Source organism: Camellia sinensis, chromosome 6, assembly GCF_055761805.1.
Source record: "Camellia sinensis isolate YWXY chromosome 6, ASM5576180v1, whole genome shotgun sequence".
NCBI classification, from domain to species: domain Eukaryota; kingdom Viridiplantae; phylum Streptophyta; class Magnoliopsida; order Ericales; family Theaceae; genus Camellia; species Camellia sinensis.
In genome coordinates, this window is record NC_138966.1 from 143,861,912 (window position 1) to 143,883,721 (window position 21,810).

The following is a 21,810-nucleotide window of genomic DNA, read 5'->3' on the forward strand; positions in this document are numbered from 1 at the left end:
TCAGAAAATATATCCCCACAGATAAAATGAAGAAAAAATTTAATTTATATTTCATTCACATTACTCGCATTTAAACACAGCTTAATAATAACAATAAAATGACATTTTAAAACCATGATCTATTCGGAGATGGGGTCCTTGCTGTCGGGGGGCATAACAGGCTATGCGGTTAAATGAGCCCATTTCGTGGTCCATTTTAATCTGAACTATTCATATTTTAGAGTACATTGAGTAGAACTTACCTATAAAAAATCATATTAATCAGATATCGTTAACCATTTTATTGAATAGCATTTGTATCTACAAAAATAAAGGACAATTGTAATTTGAAGTATAAAAATAAATAAAAAAGTGAGTGAATGAAAGGGTTAACGATATATGATTAGTTTGATTTTTTACAGATATGTTCTACTCGATGCATTCTAAAATGTAAACGTTCAGATAATCAAACATAAACTCCAAAATAAGCCCATTTAGCTACACAATAGTGCCCGCCACATTTCAATATTTCTATGTTAGATCATTTTTGTTATGTTTCTTTCATTTTCGTTTTGCTAGTTAGGGAACTACCTACTGTAGTTGTACCCTATAGGGTTGGGTCTATTTTTTTTCATAATAAATCATGGTAGTAAATCTTAAGGGAAGACAATTTTGATGATTAACATAATTTAAGTTTATATATATTTTTTAACTTTTGAGTGTTGGTCAATTGTTGAGAATATAATATAAATAATAAAGTTGTCTCTTTATCTCTAGTAGTTTAAGTTTTTAGATAAATTATAGTTAATAATTTAAAATGGTATCAAAACAACTAATTGATTTTGTGTTTGAACCTTACCACCCACTAAATAATAAAAAATACGAACAGTTACGGCTCTCTCTAATGACTTAAGCTAGGGCAATCTCTCGGATCGTTACCCTAGAAATTAACATAATTTATAGTTGAGATTAATATCTAATATTTATTTATATTTTAACATTTATTCGATGACTAAGCAAAAATATTTTTATATATCAACATTCCCATTACAGCAAGCACTTGTTCATATAATTAAGAATCGAATGAAGAAACAGATGAAACCTTTGGTTTAGATGAAATCTAAAATCTAATCGCCCGCCCTTGTACAGTAAAACTTATCTATCTCAAATAATATTATTGCTTTTATCGTCATCTCCTTGTTTGTATATGCTCAAAGGAAAAATATTTTGTTTTGTTAATTTCCTTGTACACGATTTTATTTGCTATTAAATAATGGAAATTCCATTGTGCATATATTTTTATCTCTAGGTATAAATGTTTTATTCTTTGCCAGACTCATTGTAATAAATATTTTAAATGGTGATATTGACATATTTAGTGTTCTCTTGGTTTATATTCTTGTCCTCTTTTTGGTTCCCCCTAAAGGTTGGGTGCATTGGAGTTACATGCTACCCACAGTCAACAATAATGACCATAGAAATAAAAATGAAACATAGGCCATCCAAATTTTGAGTTAAATTTGGGCTCAAACTCGGGTTTAGTCAAATCTCTCTACATTTTAGACTAAATCTAAATAGATTCTCAACTCGTTCAAGTTACATGAGAGATTCTCAACCCGTTTGTGTTACAACCCTTATGAAACATTGTTAACTAGAATTTTCAAAAGACTTTATTAGTGTGATTAGTGATTACATTTGGGTATAATTTAATGACACTAACCATTTTATGTAATAGCCTCACACAACACATGTTGTTAGTAATAATATCATTTTAAATGTCATATTAAAAAATACTTTTAAATTGTGATCGTCTTAACATTATCGATTTCAGATTTAATAGACTACGCAAACTAGTCTTATAAATCAAGACCCAAATGAAGATTATAAAATATAGTTCTTCATTTCTATCAATAGATATAGCTAGCTTGTGTTAGTTTTGGACATTGTACTATAGACCTATATATTTTATTACATATAAAAGCCTAAGAAAATTTTTATAGTCCATTTGTTATAGCATTTTAACACCATGAGTTTCATTTGTACCATCTATTTGTCAGTGTAGCCAACCTCACAAACATGAATATACATATATTATGTTTTCTTATTAAAGAAATACATTATTGTACTTTAAATATTTGCATGACAATGACCACATAATGCTTCTAAAACCATAGATTTGTTGTACATGCCCATTCCTCTCATTCTACTAGAAATTCAGATGGATTTGAGCCTGCAAAGGTGTTTGAGAACCAAGAGAGCTCCATAACCCATGGAGAGAACTCTCTTCACTCCAAGAGAAACACACTTTTCATTCTCCTCCAACCACCACATCATCCATGGTCATCCAAACATGCAAAGCACCAATAATCAGCCCCAAACTAGCCACACATCGACTAGTCGGTCTTCAGATTCCGGGGAGCCAAACACAGACGGAAAATGGGCTTCAAGGCTTCTTAGGGAGTGTGCGCGAGCAATCTCTGACAAGGACTCAACCAAAATCCATCACCTTCTATGGATGTTAAACGAGCTCGCCTCTCCCTATGGTGATTGCGATCAAAAGCTAGCATCTTATTTCTTACAAGCCCTCTTTTGTAAGGCAACTGAATCCGGCCTACGATGCTTCAAAACCCTAACTTCTGTTGCTGAAAAGAACCACTCCTTCGATTCAGCAAGGAAGTTGATACTCAAATTCCAAGAGGTAAGTCCATGGACAACTTTTGGTCATGTAGCATCAAATGGGGCTATATTAGAAGCCTTAGAAGGAGAGAGCAAACTTCATATAATTGACATAAGCAACACACTTTGCACTCAATGGCCTACTTTGCTAGAAGCCTTGGCCACAAGGAATGATGAGACACCGCGATTGAAGCTCACCGTTGTGGTAACTACTAGCATTGTAAGCTCAGTCATGAAGGAGATAGCCCAAAGAATGGAGAAGTTTGCGAGGTTAATGGGAGTACCCTTTGAATTTAACGTGATAACTGGTTTGAATCACTTGGGAGAGCTCACAAAGGAGGGACTAGGTGTCCAAGAAGACGAAGCTATAGCGGTGAATTGCATTGGGGCTTTGCGAAGAGTCGAAGTAGACGAAAGAGGGTCAGTGATACGGATGCTCCAATCCCTTCGTCCTCGTGTTGTGACTGTTGTTGAAGAAGAAGCTGATTTTTCTAGCTCTAGAAATGACTTTGTCAAGTGCTTTGAAGAGTGCCTTAGATTCTACACATTGTACTTTGAGATGCTAGAAGAGAGCTTTGTCCCAACTAGCAATGAGAGACTAATGCTAGAAAGGGAATGCTCAAGAAGCATAGTTAGGGTTTTGGCTTGTGATGACGAAAATGGTGTATTGGGAGATTGTGAGAGAAAGGAAAGAGGATGTCAATGGTCTTTGAGGCTCAAGGAGGCTTTTTCACCAGCTTCATTTAGCGACGATGTTGTTGATGATGTCAAGGCACTGCTAAAGCGATATAAAACCGGGTGGGCTCTTGTGCTACCGCAAGGAGATGACTCAGGACTATACTTGACATGGAAAGAAGAACCGGTAGTATGGGCTTCGGCGTGGAAACCCTAAAAAATGGTCAGATCACCATTACTACTACCCTATGTTCAAGCTTAGAATGACATTGTTGATTTATATTTGGAAGCCATGAACACATATAGACTACTAGTTGATGCATAATTGTAATTTTATTTTTCTATGGGTCCAGCTTTTCCCATGCTTTGTGCTTGGTAGTTTGTGCTGCTTTTTGTTTTTGCTTTTCTTCCATTGTAGTTGTTTGAAAGTGTTTGCACCTTGTGCTTGTGCCTCTTTTATAAAACTCCATATCACACTACATTTCTCATTTGGATTGCTTGATTTGATTCTATTATCCCTTCACTCATTATAAGGTTTTTGTTTCTAAATCATGGCATAGTTGTAAATGGCTAATTACACTTGTGGTGTAAATGGATTATCTTTCGCTTCACGAATCATCTTCTCCATAGATATAGATTGTTTGAAATGAAATCTGATGGCACATTCAGTTCACTAATACGGAAAATAGAAAATTTTGGTTCACAAAACTTCTGGTTAATTATGTAAACTTATTGCTGATGACATCTTTTTATTTTTTATTTTTTATTTTTTTTAGTGATTCATGCTAGGTATTTTACATACCATAGAAATGACTATCTAGTTCAATCATAAGGAATTTGATCTATTAGTATCAATTTGTGTCGCAGTTGCTAGTTTAGAAAATGGGCATGTGCACCCAAAAATTTAATAAAAAATTAAATTAAATTAAATGGGAGATAATTTTGGAACTAACAGTTGAAATCAGAACCTAAACATATTAAGCAAAATATAAAATTTGAGAGAACATTTAGGATATAATTGTGAATATTAAAGATAAATCTTTAGAAAAATGTCCAGATGAATATAAAGCTCCAGTAAAACGATTATCAAAAATCATCATTTTGATACTCTTTTGAACAAGTGATAAAATTTTTATTAAAAAGGGCGTCGGGGGGTTGGAAAAAAAATCCAAATATGAGCTATATTACTTAAGGAAAAGTCTACAATGTGCACCTTATAAAAGGGCATATGATATGCACTTATTCTATGGCCCATATCGTGCCACATCATAAACAATGACCCTGAATTTCAAATAAATGTCGTCATGAAGTTAAACAATTAAGTTTGAGAAACCAGAAAAAAGAAAAAAAAGAAAAAAAGAAGAAGGAAATAACACAACCCATGAAAATTGTAACTTAATGTGGATAATAGGTTTGTTGTAATTAGGGGTGCAACTCGATCGGGTTAGGAAGTTATCCAAACCCAGCTTAAGTTGTGCTGAGACTTGTCCAAACTCGAATTGTAACCTGATATTGTCTGCCTAAGTCTAACTTGAGTTAAATCCGAATTGCCCGAATTGTAAATAAATTTCAATTTTTTTTTTTTGTGTGTGTGTGTGCGCGCGCGCGCATCTACATTATTAAATTATTAAAATTTGACTCTATTTACATTTTTTTTTCTATAAAAGAACATTAATACCATTAAAATAAATAATTTATATAATATCAGCGAGATGCCGCTATAGTTATCTTTACAATTTATGAGTGAAAATAAAAAAAAAAAGTAAGATCTTATGTTATTTGTATATATAATATATATTCAATATGATTTAATAATCTAAATTACTTTAAAATCATGTAATGGCAAATAATTTATATGTATATTTAATATTTTTATATTTCTATACATGTATAATTCGAGTTTCGGGTTGCTCGGGTTGTTTGACGTCTTTACCCAAACCCACCCAAATTTAATCTGGGCTTTTGAAGTTTTGCCTAAACTCATACCGAATTTGAAAATATCTTCTCTAAATCCTAAAAAAATCAGGCTAGGTTTTGATTTGCTCGGGTTGAGCCCGTCCAAGTTGCGCCCCTAGTTGTAATTGAGTGACCGGCACCAATTTTAAAATGACTTATCTGGAATTTGTTTTTAAAAAAAATCATATGCATGAATTAGTAGTTCAATTATATGAATCTAGTCTTTAGTTTGTCATGCCTTTTTTTTTTGATCGGCAAAAGAAAACTTTATTGATGGAAAAGGAAAATTACATCAATAAAGTGAAGCTTGGAGCTAAAACAAGCTCCAACCTCCAAGTTGGTGAGAAACCAACGAGCAAAACACAACGGAGAAAAAAACCAGCAAAAACAGACAACTTAGTCACTACAATCACCAAAAAAGGCACAGATTTTCTGAGCTATATGCCATAAATTCTCACAGCTCAAACAAAGCATACCAAACACCTTGCCTTGAACAGCTGTTAAGATGCTTCAAATATGAACTCAATGCTTCGACCCACTCAACTCTAAAACAAGATCTTCTCCTTGGAGTAAATAGCAACAGCAGATCCACTATGTGTATCAAATCTCAGAACCAGCATGCAACAGCAGACCAATTTTGAAACTTCCTCCTCTGCACAGTCCAACCCAGAAACAGAATTATGCTACAAAATTCCAGCAAGATTCAACCTGGGATCTAAGAAGTCAAACTGATAGTAGCCACCATAAAGTAGGCCGAAAACCAGAACATTGAAACTGATAAGCCTCCCAATCAAAACAGCCCATGAACCAATTGCCTTCAGCCTTCCCACTATAGCAGACCATAACTCATCCATAGCAGACCAAAATTCAAACACAATTAGATCAACACAGCACATCCCCAGAAGGCACCATACCAGAACAACAAACTTCCAAAATTGCTAAGCCTAGTTACTCCACACAGCACAACCCTCAGATGGATTAGCCCCCAGCTGAATCAATTAACTACAGCAGCTGGCAGAAGAGGATGGGGAGACCACCTTACCTGTCCACAGCAAACCAGTGCACAGTCAACTGCTAACCACTACTACAACACCATTGGCTGAGATTGATCAACAAACCAATTCAGATCACCAATTCAAAACCACCTAATATGTGTTAGCCATCAGAAGCAATAACTCCAACTGCACTCCAGCCATACAGCATTCATAGCATAACATACTATTCTTCCTCCCACACAGATCAACCAGTAACATACCCTTTCATCACACCGGCAATTGAAACCTCCTCTGCTTTACCCCACCAAAGCTGCAGAAAGTCACAAAGATCCCATTCAAACTGCTGCAAAAACTCCTAAGCCAAGCATCTTCTAATCTGTTGCAAATTATGCACTAGGTCATTGACAGTGAAGTTCAGAGCTGGGACATAGGACTTAATCCACAAAGCAATTCGAACCTCAATAGATTCACACAAAGCTATAAAATTAGGCTCCACCCCATTGAACACAGAGTCATTCCTCTGTTTCCATATGGACCAGAAAATAGCATATGGAATTACACTCCATAGCTTCTTTTCCATTTTCCTCATGCTACAACCCGTCCACCACTGAATAACACTCTGAACAGAACCTGGTGAAGCCCATTGCCACCCCCACCTTCTGACAAAATAAGACCAGATCAGCCACACACGAGGGCAGTGAAGTAACACATGGTTAATAGTTTCCTCCTCTTCTTTGCAAAAAACACAACAAACATCAACATTGTCATTTAGGATACCAATTCTGCGCATATAACTAGCAGACTTGATTCTACCCTTCCCCACCAACCAACCAAAGAATTGTGCCCTTGGTGGAGCAGGAGCCTTCCACAAAACTCTAGAGATCAAACTATTAGACCCAAATCCCAATTCAAACCACTGATAAACAGATGAGACACTAAAACAACCAGCTGTATTTGCCTTCCAAGTCAAACAATCTGCCACATTAGCTCTAAGCAAAGGAGGCCTACTCAGAAGTACTAGTAATCTACTCAATTCTGCTTCCTCCCAAGCAAAAAGTGGCCTCCTAAAATTAAACACCCAATTCCCATATACATCTCTATTGTCATGCCTTGTGCTACCATATTTGGTCATGGTGACTAGTTTTGGAAGTGGAAGATGGTATTCGAAATGAAAGCTTATGTCAACCTTAAAAATAGAGCAAAAACAAGACAGTTTGGAGACAACTGAGAAATTTATAGATGAATCCATAGAGAAAATATTTTGAAGGATATATAGTTCAAAAGAAACCGATAACAAAGGCATATATATTCTCTGTCAAGATCAGTATATGACTCCTAAAATTCCAAATATATGAACTCAAAATACAAGTGCCTTGGTGTATGAAAATTCCGTAGAAAATCACTTTATGTTTTAAAATTTCATTTCAAATAAAGTGTATCCTAAGCTTTAAACAGCTTTCTGAAGAAAACTGAAAGAACTTGAGTTTTGGACAGTTCATATAATGCCATGCATACCTCTTTACATCTATAATTCTTCCTTAGAATCAAAGAAATTTTTAGCATTAATTACAAATAAATTCCCTAAGAGGGCATATATATTTATATATTGACGTGGGTCGGGTGTATTGAACTTGCATCTACCTTGGAAATATTTCATTTACTTTGGTTTAAGTTTAGGGTTGATTAGACCAAAAATTCCTCAACTATTTACAAAAATCATCTTGTCCCCCTCGCCTATGAACCTATGCATTTTGTCCTCTTTAACTATAAAAATGTATCACTTTGACTATCTCTTACCCCTTTCAAAATGGACATTTGTACAGTTTTTATAATTTAGTGAGTCAAAATGTACAAATTTATAGATGAGGAGTTAAAATAATATTTACTAACAATTAAAAGACTTTTAATATAATTAAACTTTAAGTTTACATATATGCATAAACTTACTAAAAAAATGTTAATAATAAAATATAAATAATACATGAAACTGTGGTTAAAACTGAGTCCCAAGGGAGAAGATAATATTATTAATTGCTTTCTTATTGATATGGCAAACTATATCATATATAATTAATATTAAAAAAATAAAAAGAAGCTATATCATTGAGAAGAAAACTTCATAGGCTATAGGTTATATAGAGTGTTGGAATGAAGTACAGAAAATTGACAGTCACAAAGACGAGAGAAAGAGGGACCCAAGAACAAAAAAGAAGGGGGCTTGGTGGCAAACAGAAGTAGTACCAACTAAATCCCATGGTTTCCTTTTTGTCTATTTGATAGGAATAGCATATTTGCCTTTGATTGCTACACACATTGCATGAAAGCAACCGACCTTATGCCCCAACATTACTAAGTGGAAAACAACTTTTCTAGATTTAGATAAGACTTATGCTATATACTATACAGTCCATTTACACTTTAGCTACTTTCTTTTTATCTTATCCTCTTGTTAGGAAATGGGTGTACTGCTACTTCATAATAATAAAAATTCCTTTGAATAAAGCTAAGACAGCCAAACAAGATGATTCAATATTTTGTGTTGTGTCACTTCATCCATTACATTGCAAAAAAAAATCAACCAACCCTTTCAATAATAAATGAATGGATAAGTGCCAAAAAATATACGAGGAAAATAGCTCAAAATGTAAATGAAGGATGTATTATTGGGTTTATGTTGGATTAAATTTAAATCACATATTGATTTTTATGAATAAATATTCTGAGGTTTTGTATTACGGTAAATGAATTTGTCTAAAAATTAATAGCGGGTAATGGGGACTATAAATTCTTACCCACTTAGATTCTCTTCATGAAATCCTTCCTTCTAGCTTTAACTACTCAAAGATATACAATAATTCTAAGTATCATATAAATTTATCAAAATCTTACATGAAATTAAAATGTAAGATATAAGTTTAAAGTTAATATATGATAGACCATATGCAAAATGAATCTTATTTACATATTTAAATTTTTGATAAAATTCAAATAACTTTTCTACGTAAAACAATCAAAGATATACTCTCATATGTCAAGTTTGAGGCCCAATGGGCATTTGCGTTGTTAAGTATAGTGGATGGGCTTTTCATTTTTTAGGCCCGGTATTGCTCAAGATTTATTTTTTTATTTTGCAGGAAGCTCAAGAATTTGTCGCATGCAATTTCTCAAAATATTTTCAAACAAAAATGTTATGAACTCATCTTACCAATTTATAATTTATCTCAAATGTATTTTTGTAACGGAGATTAAATTGATAAAGTGCGAGATTCATGAATAAAATAAATTTAAACTATTAATTTATTTTTTTGCAAGAATTTTGAGTTCATAAATTTAAATTTATAATGTTGTTGATTTTAAAGTTTTTTGCATATCTTTACAAGTAAGCCCACTTGATGTGCATTAATCCATTATTCCCGATATGGATAGGAGTGTAAAAATGGCCCGCGGTCCGTGGGCGGCTATGGTCTGGGATAGACCCAGCCTGTTTAGGCCCGTTTGGACCCAAGCCCGAGCTCAACCTACGCCCCAAAGCCTAGGCCTAAGCCATCATTTTGAAGCCTGGCCTATGGCCCAACCGACCGGCCCACTTGAGGCCCGGTCCGCCCGACGCCCAATGTTTTTTTTAGTAAAAAATAATAAACTTTTGGTAGAAAAAAATGGTCAGGCCCACCCAAGGCCCCCAGGCCCACCGAGCCAGCCTGCCTGAGACTCGAATACCCCTGGGCCTGGGCCTAATTTTTTGGACCGTGAGCCGGTCGGCCCAGCCTGAATTTTAGCGGGAGCCCGCAAGGCCTAACATGAGTCAGGCCGGCTGGACCAGGTCAGATTTACACCCCTAGATATGAGAAAGATCACTTGTCATTTTCTATTTAACTTCAAATAAAAATCAATTTAAAAAAAAAGTTAAAATATAAAAAGTCAAATATAAAAAATAAACAAATTGTTAGCAAGTATTTTAATATTATAATGTGTTATTGGTTTCCTTCCTGTCTTATCCTTTCAAGTCTTCCTAGTCTCCCCATTCTTATCCATCCAAATCTTCCAAGATAAGGTTTGCCAAGACTTATCCATTCAAGTCTTCCTAGATAAGCTTCTAAGGTCTTGGTCAAATCTCTTGTTATCTTATCCATAAAAAACCTTGCCTATTAAGTTTCCTTTCTATATATATTGAGCTTATCTCCTATCTTGACACGTACGAAAGAAGAAGTTTTGGTTATGTTGTTATGTCTTGAGTGAGATTATCAGGAAAATAAAAAGGGTATGTGTGATAAAGCTTTGGGTTCAACCAATTTTGCAGTATTGGTGAACCATACGACTTAGTCGGGCTGTTGTATCCTGGATGGGACAAGTCAAGGTTTTTTCTGTCGCACCGGTGTGAGGCTTTGCCTAACCGCAGAGGGCTTGAATCTCTTTAAAGAGAGCGAATTTCCCACGCCTCAGCCCTTATATTAGTTATTGTAACTTTTATTATTTGTATTTTCTGATGTGTTATCTGTAATTATCACCAACAATTTTAAGGAGATTCAACTAGCAAAAGTTCATGGAGCCAATACTGGAGAAGCCCAACGAGAATACCGGCGATCTCAACAAGCCCTTCCGGTTCAAAGGAGCTCATTTCAAGAGATGGAAATGCAAGGTGTTTTTCTACCTCAATCTCCTCAAGGTGGCTTATATCCTGACCGAGAAAAATTCGAACAAAGTCCCCACTGAAGAGATGACTGATGAGGAGTATGCTGCTCATTTTGAAAAACTCGAAAAATACAACACAGATGAGTATAAATGTCGATACTATCTTTTGAATTGTCTTTCAGATCAATTTTATAATTATTATGATACTACTTACACCACTACCAAGAAAATTTGGAAAGCCTTGCAGAACAAATATGACACTGAAGAGGCAGGAGCTAAAAAATATGCTGCAAGCCGTTTTTTCCGCTATCAGATGATAGATGAAAAATCAGTGGTGGAGCAAGTTCAAGATTTTCAGATGTTAGTAGCTGAAGTTAGATCTGAAGGCATCAAAATTGGAGACAATCTTGTTATAGCAGGTATTGTTGACAAACTTCCATCATCTTGGAGGGAGTTCCAGAAGTCAATGCGTCACAAGCAAAAAGAGACGTCATTGGAGACTCTAATCACACGGATTCGGGTGGAAGAAGAAGCACGAGGACAAGATGCGCTTATGACACAAGAGCATTCCACTGCAAAGGTAAATTTAACTTTTGGAAATACTTTACCTAGAGGTCGATTTCATAAAAATAGTCATTTGAAACTAGTTAAGAAAATTTGGAAAAATACTGGAAGGCCACAAAATAAAAATTACCCGAGGGAAAAGAAATGGAACCAAGAACCCCCTTCACAAGATCTGACAAATGTGACATGTTTTGTGTGTGGCAAAAGTGGGCATATTGCTCGAACTTGCAAATTTCGGAAACAACAGTCTCGACCACAGGCTAATGTTACCGAGGAACCATTTGTGGCTATGATCACAGATATTTTTATGGTTCAATCTGTAGAAGGGTGGTGGGCAGACTCTGGTGCCAATAGGCATGTCTGCTATGATAAAGATTGGTTTAAAGATTTCACTCCTTTTAATGAGGAGAGGACTGTTATGCTTGGTGACTCCAGTTTAACCAAGGTGCTCGGGTGTGGGGATGTTGAGCTGAATTTTACCTCTGAGCGTGTGCTTGTTTTAAAAGATGTGTTGTATACACCGTCCATGAGAAAAAATTTGATGTCAAGTTATTTGCTCAACAAAATTGGTTTCAAACAGACTATTGAATCTGACCAATATATAATCACTAAAAAAGGCATATTTGTGGGGAAAGGGTATGTCTGTGATGAAATGTTTGAATTAAATGTTGAGAATAAGAAAGCACATGTTTCTGTTTACACGTTGTCTTCTATGAATTTTTGGCATGCTCGTCTGTGTCATATTAATAGCCGATATGTGGGAGTCATGAGTAGTTTAGGATTAATTCCCAGACTAACAAATAAGTTTGAGAAATGTGAAGTTTGCAGTCAAGCAAAAATAACTAAAAGGCCTCATAAAAGTGTGGTGAGGAATACTGAATTGTTAGAATTAATTTACACTGATTTATGTGAATTTGAAAGAATTTTAACACGTGGTGGAAATAGATATTTTATCACTTTTATTGATGATTTTTCAAAATACACTTATGTATACTTGTTGAAAAATAAAAGTGATACTTTTGAAAAATTTAAAGAATTCCTTCTTGAAGTTGAAAATCAATTCGATAAAAAAATTAAAAGGTATAGGAGTGATAGAGGCCGGGAGTATGAATCTTTTGGATTCAACTCGTTTGCTCAGTCTTTGGGAATAATCGATGAAACTACTCCACCATATTCACCTGCATCCAATGGTGTAGTAGAAAGAAAAAATAGGACTTTAACTGATTTAACAAATGCTATGCTAATTGAAGTAGGTGCTTCTTCAAATTTGTGGGGAGAAGCAATTTTAACTGCATGTTATGTTATGAATAGAGTGCCACATAAAAAAACAAAAGATACACCTTTTGAGTTGTAGATAGGGCATAAGCCAAATTTGAAATATTTGAGGGTTTGGGGTTGTCTACCTTTTGTTAGACTTGTGGACCCTAAAAGACCTAAATTAGGTGTGAAAGCTGCCACTTGTGCTTTTCTTGGATCTGCAACAAATAGTACAGCCTATAGATTTTTTGATATTGAAAACAAAATAATTTTTGAATTAGGTGATGCAATTTTTCATGAAGAAAAATTTCCTTTTAAATCTAAAAATGGTGGGGGTCAAAATTATCAAGAAAATATTTTATCTGAAACCGGTTCCTCTACTCCTCTTTTACAAAACTAAGATACTGTAGTTTTTGAACCAAGAATGAGTAAAAGAGCCAGATTAGAAAAAGATTTTGGCCCTGATTATCATGTTTTTAATGTGGAGGAAACTCCATTAACTTTACAAGAAGCTTTGGCATCTTCTGACTCTGTTTTTTGGAACGAGATTGTAAATGATGAGATGGAATCATTATTATCCAATAAAACTTGGGAATTAGTAAATTTACCACCAGGTTATAAAACTATTGGCTGTAAATGGATTTTGAGAAAAAAACTTAAACTGGATGAAACTATTGATAAATATAAAGCATGGCCTGTTGCAAAAGGTTTTAAACAACAAGCAGATCTTGACTTTTTTGATACATTTTCTCCGGTTACTAGAGTTACATCCATTAGATTATTAATTGTAGTGGCTGCAATTCATGATCTAAAAATTCATCAAATGGATGTTAAAACAGCTTTTTTAAATGGAAACCTGGGTAAAGAAATTTATATGGATCAATCTGAGGGTTTTGTGGAACCCGGTCAAGAAAGCAAAGTGTGCAAGCTAGTTAAATCTCTATATGGCTTAAAACAGGCCCCTAAACAGTGGCATGAGAAATTTGATTCCTGCATGATTGAGAATGGCTATAAAACGAATGAATGTGATAAATGCATTTACTATAAATCTGAAGAAAATTCACATGCCATTATTAGCCTCTATGTAGATGATTTACTTATATTTGGCTCTAATTTGCATATCATCGTGGAAACTAAAAATATGTTTAGGCCCCGTTTGGGGACTTACCTTTTTAGCCAAAAAGTAAAAAAGTTACCTTTTTAGCCAAAAAGCCAACAATTCATACAAAAAAGTAAAAGATTTTCTTTTCTCTCTACTTTTTGCACATTTTTTCGTAATTAGCCAAAAAGTCATCCCAAACATATAAGTTTTTTTACCTATTTTTTTAGCCAAATAGTCAAAAAGTTACTAAATTAGCCTGTTCCCAAACGAGGACTTAGTAGCCATTTCGATATGAAAGATCTTGGTAAGGCTAATTATATTTTGGGAATGAAAATTACCAAAACCTGTGATGGTATATTTCTTGATCAGTCGTATTGTGTTGAGAAAATTTTGAGAAAATATAATTTTTATAACTGCAAGCATGTTCTTACTCCTTTTGATCCTCATGTGCGTTTATTTCCTGTTGAAAATGATGAGGATGTAATTAATCAAAAGGAATATGCTAGTATGATTGGTAGCTTGCGTTATGCGACTGACTGTACTAGATCTGACATTGCCTATGCAGTTGGAGTACTTAGCAGGTTTACTAGCAAGCCTGGCAGTGATCACTGGCTAGTTATTGAGCGTATTATGAAATATTTATCTGGTACTATGAAATATGGCTTGTTTTATAATAAGTATCCTACAATACTTGAAGGTTACAGTGATGCCGATTGGAATACCTTTTCAGGTGATTCATTATCAACCACTGGTTACTTATTTACATTGGGAGGTGGTGCTATAAGTTGGAAATCAAAAAAACAAACCATTATTGCTAATTCAACAATAGAGGCTGAGCTTATTGTTTTAGCTACAGCTAGTGAAGAAGCAAATTGGTTAAGAGATTTGTTAAATGAAATCTCTTGTTGGGAAAAACCGATTCCACCTATATTAATTCATTGTGATAGCACCGCAGCAATTGGTCGAATTAATAACCGTTATTATAACGGTAAATCCAGACCTATCAAAAGAAAACACAGTACTGTGAGATCTTATATGAATAATGGCATCATAAATGTGGATTATATTAAATCTGGTGATAATCTTGCAGATCCATTAACTAAGACCTTAGCAAGAGATAGAGTCTGGAATACATCGAGGGGGATGGGGTTGAAGCCCATTGAATATAGCAGGAGCCATGTATGAGGATACTCAACCCAGGGACCAGAGATCCTGTAACTGGGTTCAATGAGAAAAACGATCATATGGTGGCCGTGAGAAATGCACTAAATTACTTTTTTTCCATCCTTATGATGTAAGTGCATTTATCCTGTAACGTTGTAGAGGCTGAGTTATTAAAAAAAAAAAACTCTTAATGAATTTTTGTAGCTCTTATTGAGTGGGGTGTCATAGTTACAGGAGCACCCTTGACAGAATTCACCTATGTGAGTATGGTAGTGGGGCCGCTACCTATGAGATTTGAGCTAATTCTCAAACACACTCATGAATCCTGGGATCGCACAAGACCGTAATGAGCTAGCTTTTAAAGCTTATGTGAACACTTGGAATATTATGTGTGTGCAATAATTATTTATTTCCCTTAAGTAGTCATAGTTCAATGCTGAGCATACTATCGGCTCTGGAGTAAATATTATTGTTTCACTAATGGAGGTTCAATGCAGAGCACACCTACCATGATGCGTAATATCCTTATTTGCCTAATAATCTCAATTTTTGTTACCTATCATATTAAAATAGGCGGGGGAATGTTAGCAGGTATTTTAATATTATAATGTGTTATTCGTTTCCTTCATGTCTTATCCTTTCAAGTCTTCCTAGTCTCCCCATTCTTATCCATCCAAATCTTCCAAGATAAGGTTTGTCAAGACTTATCCATTCAAGTCTTCCTAGATAAGCTTCCAAGGTCTTGGTCAAGTCTCTTGTTATCTTATCCACCAAGAACCTTGCCTATTAAGTTTCCTTTCTATATATATTGAGCTTATCTCCTATCTTGACACGTACGAGAGAAGAAGTTTTGGTTGTGTTGTTATGTCTTGAGTAAGATTATCAGGCAAATAAAAAGGGTGTGTGTGATAAAGCTTTGGGTTCAACCAATTGTGCAGTATTGGTGAACCATACGACTTAGTCGGGCTGTTGTATTCTGGTGAGATAAGTCAAGGTTTTTTCTACTACACCGGTGTGAGGCTTTGCCTAGCCGCAGAGGGCTTGAATCTCCTTAAAGAGAGCGAATTTACTGCGCCTTAGTCCTTATATTAGTTATTGTAACTCTTATTATTTGTATTTTCTGGTGTGTTATCTGTAATTATCACCAACACAAATCAAGAAGGAAAGTAAAAAAATAGCCAGTGCATAGTAAATTTTACCTTTTTATTTTTGTAAATAACAAAAGAATTTTCAAGTATTTGTTAAACAAATTAATTAAGGAGAATTAAGACATTGTTTATGCTTAATGAAATGGCTCTTTCCTGTATTTGCATTGGAAAATATTTATATATAAAATTATTTCCAAGAAGGAAATCTCCATGCATATACAGAAAACATAAAATTTTTGGTATAATGAATTTGCTATCATTTAACCAAATAGCTATATTTTTAGCCTTGAATTGTATGGAAGTATGGTTGCCATCAATTCCAGTAATCAAAATTGAATGTTTCATTAATGTCCATTTTTCCTTTGGTATGGCATTCCATTTACATGAGCTAACGGTAGCTCCTGTGTCTATGAGAACACTGAGGCTATAGGGTTTATAACCTGCAAATTAAATGTTCCCAATACATATGTATATCTTCTTTTTCCCTGGCTAGGAGAAAAAATAATGTCATCATCTTTTGTTTGAAAATGATACATATATGCAGACTTAATATGTTCTAGTTTCCTTGTTCTTGAAAAAATAAGAATTTGAACATTGTTTGAAGTAATAGATTCTTGATTAGAATTATTACTTGATTCTCCAATGCTTAACTTTGAAAATGATTTGTTAGAAAAATCTTTTTCAAATACAGAAGTTGATCTTTTAATTTTTGGAACTGTATTTTCAATATATAAATTTTTTCCTGATGCCTGCATTTGTAATTGTGCAGGTTTTTTTGTGTTAGAAGATTCTCCTTGTCCCACCAGGTCTTGGATTAACCATTGTCGAGGGACTTCTAAATCGCTCCAATTCATTAGACGAGGTTGTATTACCGTGTCAAATGGTCTTGGTTCAAAGATTTCAACGATTTTATTATTGTTTGATCTTGTTTTTGTTTTAGGAAATTTGGTTAATTCGTGAATTATTTTCCAACGAATAGCCAAATCATGAGAATTTGATTTCATTCCTAATCCTTGTATTTTAATTCTTATTCTGACTGTATCTTCAAGATTAGGATCATATATGGAAATAAAGAAATTTGGTCGAACATTAAACCAAACTACTTCATTAGCCAAATTAGACTAATGATGAGCAAGGAAGCAAGAAATATCTCAAGAAGCAAATAGTATATCTCAAGATGAAATAACTATGGTGCAATATTTAACCCAAAAGGCATAACATTCCAGTGGTAATGTCCTCTAGGTGTACTGAAAGCTGTCAATTTTTTTGACTCTTTAGTCAATTGAATTTGCCAAAATCCACTTTTACAATCAAATTTGCTAAAGATTTTTGATCCTTTGGTTAAGTTAATCAAAACATCTTTTCGTGGAATAAAATATCCATCAAATTTTAAATTTTCATTTAGCCGTTTATAGTTGACTACCATTCGGGCTTTTCCTCTTTTAATTTCAGCATGGTTTCTTACCATAAAAGCTGGACTAGAGTGAAGGCTTCTAGTTTCTTCAATTAAGTTTTTGTCTAAAAGTTCCTGGAGTTGAATATCAAATTCATCTATATCATGTCTAGTATAGATCATTGGTCTTACTCTAATGATAACATTAGGGCCTTTCAATTTTAAACTACAATAACGTGGACTACGTTGCTATAGTTTTAATGGATGTTCACTAAAATTTTCTTCTAAAATTTTATAAATCCAATGTGATTTTACAATTTTTTTAATGTCACGACCCAAACCCGGCCCTATGGGTTTAGCACCGTAACCGGCCAGTAATCCGAGATTACCGAAGGCCTGCAGGACAGTAGTACAGTAAAACAGAGTACAGGGCCTGGCGGAAGCCAATACAGTAAATAAACAGTGCCCAATGAGCTGTGACAGTCTGTATGCAAAAAGACTTCTCATACATTTATACATAAACAGTATGCACAACATGTACAATCACACAGTACAGGGACTTAATCCCTGATAACAGTACAGTAAACAGTTGACAGTCTATACAGAACAGTAAGACAGTACAGAAGGGGAAAATCTAAAACACCCCTAAGCCTTAACGGTTAGGCTCGGAACCTCGCAGTGAGGCTCATAGGCTGGCTTGACAAAACTGGAGGAATCCCGACGCTCCTAGCCGCGGTCTGGTGCCTGTACACCTACATATATATATGAGCCGTGAGCTAAAGCCCAGTGAATAACATAATGCGTAAAGAGGTTAAGAATGAATGTCCTTACAGTATGAAAACAGTTCATTTCAATCAGTCATTCAGTTGTTCAGTACAGTAAACAGTCATATGTGGTACATCCGTTAGCATAACAGTAAACAGTAGGTCTAGAAGACCGAACAGTAATGATGGCCATCAGTCAGTAAACAGTAGTGGTTCCAACAAGGGAACCGACAGAGATCTCTGTAACAGTAACAGTAAACAGTAGGTGCTAAGGATGCCACAATACAGTTCAGAATATAGGACATACATTCATTCATTTAACAGTAATCAGTTCAGAAAACAGTACAGTTCAGTTGTTCAGAAAATAATCATTTGTGAACATATCTTTACACAATCGTTACTCACAGAGTTCGGCCTACAGTATGCTAGAGCGTGTCTCCCCAGTCGCCAACCCTACACAGTTAACAGATTGAACACACTAAGCTACACAGTTGGGAAAGATAACAATTTAATCCCTAATGCCTCGGTGTGTTCTACATCTATATCCTCAACAAGATGCCTTAAACTAGGCCTAAGAATGCCTAGAATGGGATGAGGATGCAAAGATGCACATTTAAAAGCATTTTCAAGATTTTCAGAAAAACAGAGTCCCGCTCGAGCGCAGGTTTCCCTGCTCGAGCGTACAGGCAAACAAAGGTACACGCTCGAGCTTAAACTTTCCCGCTCGAGCGTACTGTAAAAGTACTGGATGGGTGAAATCCCCGCTCGACGCCCGCTCGAGCTTGAGACATGACTCCGCTCGAGCGCCCAATCCTCCGCTCGAGCGGACTGTAAAACAGTGCAAGATGCTGGAAGCTCGATTTTCCCGCTCGAGCGGCACTTCCCCCCCCGCTCGAGCGGACGACTGAAATCTAGAAATCCCAAATTCGAGCTCCAGGTTCAAAACCAAGCTCAAAAACATCAAAACCAATCCTCTTGGGCCCATTTTCTGGAAAACATTTATAAACACATAGAATAACATGTTTCAAAGCTCAATTTTAAGAAATCAAAGCCCAAGGGTGTTTAATTCAAACTCAATTTAAACCATTTTTCAAGCACAAGATGAACATGCAAACATGCATGAATTCAAACCATTTCAAAGCTTCGATTTGATGCTCTAAAGAGCCAATTCTTTTCAAAACATGATGAAATCATGGACTACACTCAAGACATGAACATGCATGTAACATTTTGCCATGAAAACAACTCAAAATCCAACAATACTACCATGCATGCAAAGATTGGGCTTCAATTCACCATTAATGAACCAATTCATGACTTAGCTCTACAATTGGACATGAACCATGCATGAATCAACTTAAACACAAGTCAAAAGGATGAAATTCATACCTAGGTTCCTTGCATGCAGGTCTAGAGGTTCAAATTAACAATCCACACTTCAATCTTCAAGCAATTCTACCAATGAACTCAAGATCCACTCAATTCTCTCTCACTCTCTATCTTGGTCGGTTGAGTCTAAGGAATGAGCTGATGGAATGTGTATGAATGAGTGTAATGAGGCTCAAAGATGATTCAAGTAGTGGGCCACTTAAGTGGCATTAAGGTAATTAAGCCTAACTCTTTAATTAGCTTATTTTAATCTAATCTAATCATACCTAATCAATTTTCAAATAAATATACCATAAAATTACATTAATTATGGCACTCATAAAACATCAATCGGTTACTAATTCGGCCGCCGATAAGGCCTTCAATTAAACGCTCAAACATGAACAGATAAAATAAACAATCAACAGATAGAATGCAATTCAAACAGATGTATTCATTCAATTCAGTTTCAATTTCGATCAGTCAGTTCAGTACTTTAATCAGTTCAACTATCAGTCATAATCAGTCTCGGTTAACAGTAATTAGCAGTTAATCAGTCATTAATCGGTAAACAGCGTGAGGGTTGTTACATTTAAACACTTGTTGGTTTCTTTTTTCGAATATACTTTTTCTTTTTTGAAAAAGTTTTGTTCTTTTTCCATGGTTTCCATTTATATTTTCTATGCTTTTTGGAAAATCCTTTTCTTTTAGGAAATGTATTACAACCAATTTTCTTTTAGAATTTTATCACAACATTTTTGACCATACGGTGAGTTAGAAATTTGATTTTTCATTTGTTTTTTCGCCTTTGCTTCTATAGCGATCCCGGTTGTCCCTTTACTGTTCTGTTGTATTCCGGACTCAGTTCCGTGGAGTTGGAAGTTGTATCTATCTTGTTGTCGTCCTTTAATTCCATTTGTTTGAGTTTTAGGATGTGTTGGGCATGTTTCGAAAAGGTGGGTTGAACCTTGGTCTAAAATCCTGTTGCCAGGTTTTTGGTCGTTCCGCTCAAGCGGGCCTTGTTGCGCTCGAGCGGAGATTGCACACTCCCAGTTTTTCGTGTCCCTGCAAAACTTCTGCAGGTGTGATTTTTACACTCAAGCGAGTTTCTTTACGCTCGAGCGGTCGCGCTCGAGCGGTCGCGCTCGAGCGGGTACTCTGGCGCTCGAGCGGGTAGTACTTTTGGTGTAAGTTTTGGGAGGGGGAAATCTACGCTCGAGCGGACTGATTTTCGCGCTCGAGCGGATGTACTTTATTCTTGTGTCCTGGCGCTCGAGCGGGCCTTCTTGCGCTCCCCGCTCGAGCGTACCTAGTTTTTTGTTCTTGACGCTTGAGCGTTGTGTTCTCCGCTCGAGCGGGAATGTTGTATATCAGTTGGCAGCTGGGCATTTTAAAATCACTTTTTACATTCTCTCTCTCTCTTACTTTCTAAAAAGATATTTTGAGGGCTCCTCTCTCTAGAAACTTCATTCTCTCTAAGGTTTGATCTAGTTAGAGTGTCTTACTATCCTCCTGCCTTTGTAAAAAATGTGTGGATCGTCGAGAGCTTCATTTTGATCCGTGAATTTTTGAGTTTGAAGCATTTTGGTTTTCTTCAACTTCCCCGTTTGAGCTCTAACTTCAAGGTAGGGATATCCTACTCCTTCTCTTGAGTTTTGTCTTTGAATTTTAGGCCAAGTTTGGGAAGACTAAATAAGTGCACTTTTTGACTTTTTATAAAATATGGGTTGGGTTTGGGTTGGGTTTGAAGTGATGTGTTAGAGAGGTGATGTGACTTAAATAAGATGATATGACTTAAATAGGATAGTGACTTTTTGACTTTTTATCTTTTTTTAGTCATGCCAAACTTGGCCTTAGTATTTTGATGAGTTGGGGGTTGTTGGGTAATTGTGAGAAAGTTTGAGCCTTTGTGTAATTTTACAAAAGTTGGGGTTTTGTTCATATAAACTTATATACATGTTTGGCATAGAGAAATGAGATCAATATTGGTTTATTGGTGAAAATGGAACCTTAGGGTTGTGATGTTAATTATGGGAAATACTCTAATTACATTGATAAATTAATTGGTATAATTAATTTGAAGAAAAGAGGAATTAAATTGAGAATGTTAGAATTGGATGTGTATGGGATTAATAGGTGT

The 21,810-nt window shown here is 35.4% G+C and overlaps 2 protein-coding genes across 2 annotated transcripts; one reads left to right on the forward strand and one right to left on the reverse strand.

Moving 5' to 3' along the window:
- Window positions 1-1,991: 1,991 nt before the first annotated feature.
- Window positions 1,992-3,818, forward strand: LOC114310015 (protein SHORT-ROOT). Its single transcript, XM_028255899.2, has one exon. The coding sequence runs from the start codon at window positions 2,249-2,251 to the stop codon at window positions 3,545-3,547; it is 1,299 nt and encodes a 432-aa protein (XP_028111700.2). The 5' UTR covers window positions 1,992-2,248; the 3' UTR covers window positions 3,548-3,818.
- A 2,707-nt stretch (window positions 3,819-6,525) lies between these two features.
- Window positions 6,526-7,413, reverse strand: LOC145793662 (uncharacterized). The gene is made up of 2 exons (XM_082876527.1): window positions 6,676-7,413; window positions 6,526-6,591 (listed from the first exon to the last, which is right to left on the reverse strand). Exons 1-2 carry the CDS (start codon window positions 7,411-7,413, stop codon window positions 6,526-6,528), a joined length of 804 nt encoding a protein of 267 aa, XP_082732653.1.
- Between the last annotated feature and the right edge of the window lie 14,397 nt (window positions 7,414-21,810).